The sequence below is a fragment of the Trichechus manatus genome, unplaced genomic scaffold, assembly GCF_000243295.1.
Source record: "Trichechus manatus latirostris isolate Lorelei unplaced genomic scaffold, TriManLat1.0 scaffold00028, whole genome shotgun sequence".
NCBI lineage: Eukaryota > Metazoa > Chordata > Mammalia > Sirenia > Trichechidae > Trichechus > Trichechus manatus.
This window is the reverse complement of record NW_004443964.1, coordinates 8957036-8965505: the sequence shown is the minus strand read 5'-3', so window position 1 is coordinate 8965505 and position 8470 is coordinate 8957036. Positions and strand designations below refer to the sequence as shown.

Genomic DNA, 8470 nt, shown 5'->3' with positions numbered 1-8470 from the left:
CTGACCATCCCGCAATGACCCCCATTCTGCCCCAGTCCACTCGCCATAGACCCCCCATGCCTCAGACTGCATCTCCCCGGTCTGTGCTCAGGAAGGTGAATTCAACTGTGGGCAGGCTCCGTTGCGGGGTGCTCTCCCGCACCCTGGAGGTTCTTTTTCTTGGTTTCACAATAAAAAAATAGACTAGGAGCAAAGCTAGTTCTCACACTTCGGTTTTTCCTTTTTCTAAATGAACCAAACGCTGGGCGGAGAAGCTGAGCCAAAAACTGAGGGAGGTGAGCAAGGGAGGTTGAGAGGGTAGGGCAGGGGAGGGCGAAGCCAATAAGGGCACCAGTGAGCGGGTGGAGCAGGGAAGGTGCAGAGAGAAGCGGGAGCTTTGGCTGCCCAACCTTACTGAGTAGCTTCAGCTGTGGGCTCAGAACTCCACACACCTGCTAGAAAGGGCAGCTGGCTGGACTTCCAGAAGCTTCTTCCTCCCTCAGCCAGGCCTGCCTACAGCCACCCAGTCCTTGGCCTTCTCTGCAGGGGCCCCACCCACTCCGTAGCAAGCTTCCTACCCCGGCGCAGTTCCCAAAGCAGCAGCGAACCCTACAATCCTCAAGTAGACCGCTTGTCAGCCACACACCCTTCCCAGCCACGTTTCTCTGCTCCGTCCTTCTCAATACTGGCTTTGCTGGCCCTGGAATCGCTGGAAAAATAAATTTGGGAGGTGAACAGCTGACCTGGTTTCTTGGTGTTTTTGTTTTCTGGCAGGCGGTGTGGGGCGGAGGGGCGGAGGGGAGTTTGGTACCGTTTCTCTTTCTTTTTCCTCTTCCAATGTCACACGAATGAAGAAAATCCTGCTATAGGGGCCCGGGAGCCAGGGGCGAGGCTGCTGGGGGGTCGGTAGAGGGTGCTCTGCTGACTCGGGGGGTTAGGGGGGTTCTGGGGCGTTGGAGTCCGACTGGCCTTGGGCCGGAAGAGACTGCCCTGCTGGGTGCTGTTGCTGTTGGCAAGGGTGGTGTGGTCCGGCTCGCCTGAGTCGCTCTCCGTGTAGCTGTACGCTTGGGCCCGGGAGATGCCTTTCTGCTGCCGCCGCCAGGAGTTATAGTAGGTGGGGTCGCTGATGTAGTGGTTGACAAAGGAGTGGGCCTTCTGGTGGTTCGGGTCCGCTTCATACTCGCTGTCGCTTCCCTGGGAGGACAGAGGATCAGGGTGTCAGTGGAGGTGACAACAGGTTATTCAGGATGGAGGCCGGAAGGCACACAGCGTGGGGCTGAGTCCTGGCTGGGCCACTTCTAAGCCCTGGATAGCTGGGCACTCAGGGCCCTTCCTGCCACGTGGGTGCAATGCCTTCTTATACCCACTTTCTGGTTGTGGATATGACGTGTCTAGTATAGTGCCTAAGGAGCCTTGGTACAATGGTTAAGTGCTCAGTTGTTAACCGAAAGGTCAGTGGTTCGATTCTACCCAGCTGCCCTGAGGAAGAAAGACCTGGCAATCTGCTCCCATAAAGATTACAGCCTAGGAAACGTATGGGGCAGTTCTGCTCTGCCACATGCGGTCGCTATGAGTCGAAAATGGACTCAGTGGCACCTAAGGACAACAACAACTGTAGAGTGCCTGACACAGAGCCGGGAGACACTCATGTGAAGATGCAGAAGACCCAGGTTCTCATCTTGGTCGAGCCTCTGGTTTACCGCGTGACTGAGCACAAAGCCAGAGCCAGACGTCGACCCTCAGAGGCTCCGGATGCCAAAACAATGCTGATGCCCACTCCAGTGTAGTCCAAAACAAAAGCAATACTAAGTTAAAAAGCACAAATTGGACATGTAGAAACTGTTGAATTGGTGTATGTTTTGCTTTGTATATTCTCAACAATAACAAATAAATTATTTTACAAAAAAAAAGCCAATAGGGGATGCTGAGCTTCTGCTAAAACAAAAAAACAAAACAAACAAATAAAAAAACCCCAAAACTAGTTACCACTGAGTTGATTCCGACTCATAGCGACCCTGTAGGACAGAGCAGAACTGCCCCATAGGGTTTCCAAGGAGCGGCTGGTGGATTTGAACTGCTGACCTCTTGGTTAGCAGCTGAGCTTTTCACCACTGAGCCACTAGGGCTCCAAGCTTCTGCTAAGGGTGACGGAAACAACTGGGAATGGTTAATGGTGATGGCTGAACATGATGTATTTCAGGTCAGTGAACTGTACCTGTGAAGATGGCTGAAATAACAAATGTTTGTGACCTAGCTATTTACCACACTTAAAAAGAGTAAGTGCAACATAAAGACAATTGCAAATTAAATAATAAGTGTGAGAAAAACCCAACTCAAAAAACCCAACAAAAGTCTGAATTTTCATATGATGCCTACTTTGAAGCTGTTTTGGAAATATGAAATACCAAATGATTCTTAACATTTTGGGATGCTCTGGCGCACACTTCGTCTGCTTATTGGGGAAATCAGTAGAGACAATAGTCAATCTAGGGTGTCTTGCAAAACAGGGCTGGGATCTGAAGCGTGGAGCTAAAAATATCATGCGGTTCTCCCCCCTTCTGCCCTCCAAGCTCTCAGGAATGTCTTGAGAAGGAATAAGACAACAGATGGGAAGGCTCTTGGAACTCTCTGGAAGAGAGGCACGCTGATTTTAGTACACTCGCAAAGAAATGCAGCTCTGAAGACCTCACGCTGCCCCCTCACCCCTCCTCCAGCTAACACATGCTCAGGGACAATAAACTGATTATCCCAACCTGAGTAATACACACTTCAGCAAAAAGCTGCGGCAAGAATCTCCAACTACCCCAGTACAAACTGAGCTGGGGACTATCAGCTGTGTCTTGCTTTTGTTGCTATTGTTAGGTGCTGTTGAGTCGATTTTCGACTCACAGCGACCCCATGTGACAGAGTAGAGCTGCCCCACAGGGTGTTCTAGGCTGGAATCGTTACAGGAGCAGAGTGCCAGGTCTTTCTGCCTTGGAGCTGCTGGGTGGGCTTGAACCACCAACCTTTGGTTAGTAGCCGAGCGCTCCTTGTGTCCTGCTTTACGGGTAGAGAAAATGGGGAACTGACTTGGCCCAAAGGGTCCCAGCTATGGGAAACGTCATGTGCAACTTGTTCTCAGGAACTCCAAGTGCTTTATACCACCTAGACCCTCAAGAAAAAACAGCTACGATTTAGAGAACTGTAGCGATACCAGCCACCCAAGCACCCAGCCAGACGGCGAAGTTTTACTGCCATCACTGTATTTAATTTTCACATCACAGTGCTGTAGCTACTACTGTCATTCCCAGCTTGCAGACGAGAAAACAAGCGCAGAGAAAGTGAAGGTTTTGCCCAAGCAAATGACTGAGTTGAGGCCTGAACCCAGAGCGGGGTGATTCTCTAAAGCCCACGAAGGCTGGGGGTCACAAGGTGCTAATGAGAACCCCGTGCTTCCAGTGTGGATTAAATAGCCCGCCCCAGCAGCCAATCTGCTAATTTAGGTTCTCTGGTCCCTCCCCGCCTCTCCTTACCCCGCACCATCCCAGCCACTCCCCTCACCACCCACCACCTCCCCCAGCAAGCCCACCCCCCCAGGACCTCAATCTTCTAGTGCTGCTCAGGACCAAGGGAAAGCTCTGTCCCGCCCACTGCCCGCCCCCGCCTGCCTCCCCATGATGGAACACAGCACAATACAAACCCCCTTCTTTGCCTGCTGCCCAGCTGCCGGGAGGGAACAAAGGGGGATCCTGGCGGAGACACCATATGCCAAGGGTAGGGAGGGGGCTGGGTGGAGGGTTGGACACCTGATGCTCGGGGCTGAGGTGGGGCTGGCCCAGGGCAGGCAAGGTCTGAGTGAGCTGTGTGGGTGACATGAGGGGGGGGGGCAGAGTCCCTCTGTCCAGGAGCAGTGAGGGGGAGAGATGAAAAAAGGGGGGTGTCCCAGTTTCCCCGACAGGCTGGGTCTCTCTGTAAGCCTCCTCTAATTGGCTTGAGCAGCTGCTTTCTGTGGCTGCTGGAGAACAGCGGTGTGAGGGGTCCACTCTAGCTCGGCACCAAGAACCTAACATCGTCCCCAGAGGGTCCAGAACTGCAGCTAGCTCCAAGCCCCCTGCCTTGGAGAGGACCCTGAGATCACAGGGGGGCCCAGCCCAGAGATGATGAGTCTTAGGGTCAGAGGTGGCTGTGGGCTGGTGAAGGGGGCAAGAACTGAGTTCAAGTTCCAACTCTGGGCCTTACCCTCCCTCAGCCTCAGTATCCTTGTCTGTAAAATGGGGCCATGCCCTGCCCCTGCACCTCACAGGGTAGAACGAGCTAGGTATGAGAGCGCTGTGAAAGGCAGTGTTAGGGTGAGTCGGAAGGTGGGCCTTGGCCTTGCAGGGAGGGACAGAGATGGAGGGGGAGGCCTCAAAGAGCCCTGGGAGACTGGGGGGGGCATGAGGGGGGCCAGGAAGGAGGGAGGCTGGCTCAGTGCTTGGCAGCTGGGAAGGGAGAAGAAAGTTCAAATGGACGCCCCCATCACCCTCCACACATACACACACAGGCTGGGGCGGAGGGTGTGACTAGTTTGGGGGCAGGTTGGGAGCAGGCCTCTCAGCCCTCCTGGGGGCCCAGATCCCAAAGCCCATTAGTCCAGATCCTCACCACCCCACAAGCTACCATTTGCTGGGCACCTACCGCTCGTGCCACGTATTCTGTGGGCAGCATCTCATACAGCGATGGGGAGGGGCAAGCAAGAAAGGCAGAGCTGGGAGTCACATAAAGCCAGCGCCTTGCCCTTGCGAGGGGCAGGGCGGGAGGCGTCTGGTCTGCCCCCTCCCCCGCGCTCCAAAGCCCAAGGAGGGGGTCTCTGCCTCAGCCACGGCTGTGCCCGCCTCCATCTCCACGAACATCTGTTTCTTTTCGAGGTGGGGGTGGGGTGAGAAGAGAAGAAAGCAAGCGAGGGGAGACCAGGGGCCCTATTCCAGCTTTCAACTCTCGAGCGGCCCTCGGTAATTGAATGCAGCTTCCCTGTAACTGGCCCGCACAAAGGGGGCCTTTCACAGCAGGCCTGCAGGCCCCCAAGCCATCAGGCAGCTGCTCCTGCTCCCCAGACTCTTAACAGCCCCTCAAAGCCACTCACTCAACAATTATCGGGGGTCTGCAGCAGGGGAGCTCAGACTCCAGCCTGGTGATCGGAAAGGGGAGGGGGCCAGCGGGAGGAGGACCCGGGAGTAAAGACGAAAACAAAGAGGGGGCAACAGACGCCCTTTTGCTTTTCTGTTCTTCGCCAGTAGTGCTGAATGAATGCAGCAAGAAAGGAATGATGGAGTTCCACAGACAGCAAAACCAGCGCCTACTCCCCCCAGGAGGCCCCCAGGTGTAAGCGTGTAGGGGCAGGTGTAGGACGGGGGCTGGGCTCCGTGTCAGGGCTCTCCCTGACGAGCACTAGCGTAACCTCACTCTATCTTGTCGTCGTTTTCTGAAAAGGGCCATTCCACAACCACTGCCCCACAGGTGAGCTCCCAGGATAACCAGTTGCCGACTCCGACTCATGGTGACCCCGCGTGCATCAGAGGAGAACTGTGCTCCATCGTGCTTGCCATGGCTGATCTTCAGAAGTAGATCACCAGGCCTTTCTTCTGAGGTGCCTCTGGGTGGACTCCAGCCTATCTATCACCTTTTGGTTTGCAGCCAGGTGTGTTAACTGTTTGCACCACCCAGGGACTCCTAGGAATGGGAGGATTAAGTGGTTCCTGGGAGCCCTGGTGGCGCAGTGGTTAAGAGCTCAGCTGCTAAACAAAAGGTAGCAGTTGGAATCCAGCAGCCTCTCCTTGGAAACCTTATGGGGCAGTTCTACCCCCGTCCTATACGAGAGCTATGAGTTGGAATTGACTTGACAGCTGACAGCAACGGGTTTGGTTTGGTTGTTCTCCCAGCAAGGGCTCAGTAAGTGTTTGCTATTGTAATTGACAGCTCAGTAAAATTTCGTAAACTCTGATCTGTCCTGTTTATTTTCTTCTTACTTTTTAATACAGGCTTAATTCCATTATAATGGACTTAAAAGGGCCATCCCTGCTATCACAAAGAACTATCGATTAGACAATGTGTGCCTGGTGGCATGGAATTTCTTTGCTACTGAGATTTGTGCGGTAAATAAATACTTTTTCCTAGCAAACTTGGACTTGTACTTTGAAAATGACGTTGGGATGCAACCGTACCGCATTTTCAGAAGCTCCATCAAACAAGCCACAGGCTCTTTAAACCTCCAGCGTTTGAGTGGGCCCTTACCTCTGTCTGGAACCCCCGACTCCCCGCCTTGGGCCCTCTCAGCAAGAGGGAGCCCCTCCCTCCTGTGTGCATCTCCAGCCAGGCACCCACAGCCCTATTACGTCCTCTCTCACGTCATATCCTATGTGTTTGTTTATAAGTAAGATTGACTTTTTGTTTCTTACCATGTCACAGGAAAACAGCTGGGCAGATTTTCCGGCGAGTGAGTTTTGGGTGGTCTGACTTAGAACATAAGCCAGGCGGCAGATGCAAAATTCACTTAGAAGATCTGGGGTGGGGGCACCTCAAAAAGACAGGCAGTCATTTTCTCTTGAGCAGTTGAAACCAGGGGACCCAGGCCTGTGTGGCTGCTGATCCAAAGGGACAAATGTCATAGCAGGAAAGCTAGCAGCAGCATTTACTGTAAGGCCCACGTTGAAAGGCACAGGGTGGATGCCCGAAATTCACAACACTGATTTGTGGAGCTGTGTCTCATACGGGCGAGTGAGTAGCAGCAGGGTTTACTCATCTGCGTTTATAACAAGGGCATCAAAGAGATGCCAGCTGCTCTGGCTCCGAGTCCGTCCCCTCCAGCCCACGGGAACTCCTGGGAGCAGGGCCATGTCCTGGTCACCTCTGTCCCTGGCACGGGTCAGAGTATGGGCTCAAAGAATAAGTGTCAAGGAGAAGCTACTGTCTGCCTCTTCCTCTGTCCTCCGCAGACGGTGACACCCAGGCCTCACTAGCCGCTAAGGCACGAATACCACTCTGATCCCTGACTCCGGGGAGGTGGGAGCACATTTAATTTACTCCTTACAACACCCCTTTGAGATAAACTCTACTACCTGCATTGTGTGGGGACCCCTGGTCGTGCAGTGGTTAAAGCGGTGGGCTGCTAACCAAAAGGTCAGTGGAGAAAGATGTGGCAGTCTGCTTCGGTAGAGATTTATAGCCTTGGAAACCCTATGGGGTTGCTACGAGTTGGAATCCACTCTATGGCAGTGGGTTTGGGTTTGGTTTGCATTACGTAGATGAAGGGCTGGGAAGCCCAGAGAGCCCGAAGGACTCCCCCCATCAGAGAGCCACTATGGGGCAGAGCTGAGATTCAAACCCAGGACTGCTGGCTCCAAGGCCCGTGTATTTAACTAGAACAATGTGCTACTTTTTGAATAAGCACGTCTGCCTTCAAAGCAGCCCTCTGAGGACACGGGACAATCATCCCATTGATCCCATTGTCCAAAGCTGCTTGGGAACTCTTTAGTGCTTCTAGCACTTTCCTTGGAGTGCATTCATTGGTAGCTTGTCTTTGTTCTTGGAGGACTGGCTTGAGTTTAAAAAGAGAAAAAAAACAAGGCCATAGTATATGTTGCCAAGTGCATCAAGCTGGAGAAGTGAAGTGTGTTTGGTCTTCTTGAGTGTCTCATTTGCGGGTTCCGAAGGCCTTTCTAGAAAGATCTGCAGGCTGTGGGTGGGGTTTCCCAGCTTGAGCTGCAGTAGAATAGAGGGGTCGAGCCCATCTCTGTGGTTAGACACCCGAGTTCAGGATCTGGCTCTGAAACTTGGGAGTCGGAATCCAGGCGGGTACTTTCTGGCTGTTGTACCTGGGGCAACTTAACCTCCCTGAGCCTCAGCTTCCTCATCTGTACAGAAAAGACAGCACTGATGCCTGTCCCAGAGGGGTGCTGTGAAGACATGATGTTATCTGCAGCTCCTGGTGGGGAGGGTGTGGTTATCATCGTTACTTCGAAGGGGCCAGACTTCTCTAAACGTGTGAGCTTTGGTGTTGGACAAAAAGGAAAAGGACTTCACAACCATGAATCACAGCTTCTCTTAGTCTTCAGTCTGTTCAGGTTGATTAGCTTCCCCAATGACCCTTTCATTCTTTCAACAAATATCTGTAGAGTGTCCATGTACTAGGTTCTGGGGATACAGCAGTCATCAAAACTGTCCAACGTCCCTGCCTTCATGGAACTTAGCTTTCAGAGTAAATAAACTCAACCCAACCCAACTCAATCCCCAAGCCAAACCACGAACCACCCCAAACCTTACAGGCAGGGTCCCAGGGCCAGGGCTGTGGTCAACTGTCCCTGAGAGGGCCCTTGGGCATTCTGCTGTGACAACTACCCTTCAGAATGTGCAATACCTTCTCTATCTCTGCCTTCTCCACAGGAGTGATGGGCTCCAAGTTGCTATGGAAACAGTATTAAAGTGATGGGCTCCTTCTGAACAAATCAGACCAACAGGCTAAGAGGGGATTCCC

At 53.0% G+C, this 8470-nt stretch overlaps 1 protein-coding gene across 1 annotated transcript in view; it reads right to left on the bottom strand.

Annotated features, from left to right (window-relative positions):
* Window positions 1-819: 819 nt before the first annotated feature.
* Window positions 820-8470, bottom strand: part of LOC101358658 (protein sidekick-2) — a 173934-nt gene continuing 166283 nt past the window's right edge. Inside the window, exon 45 of the mRNA XM_023729433.1 lies at window positions 820-1173. Coding sequence (XP_023585201.1) covers window positions 820-1173 — 354 coding nt within the window. The remainder of the gene's footprint in view (window positions 1174-8470) is intronic.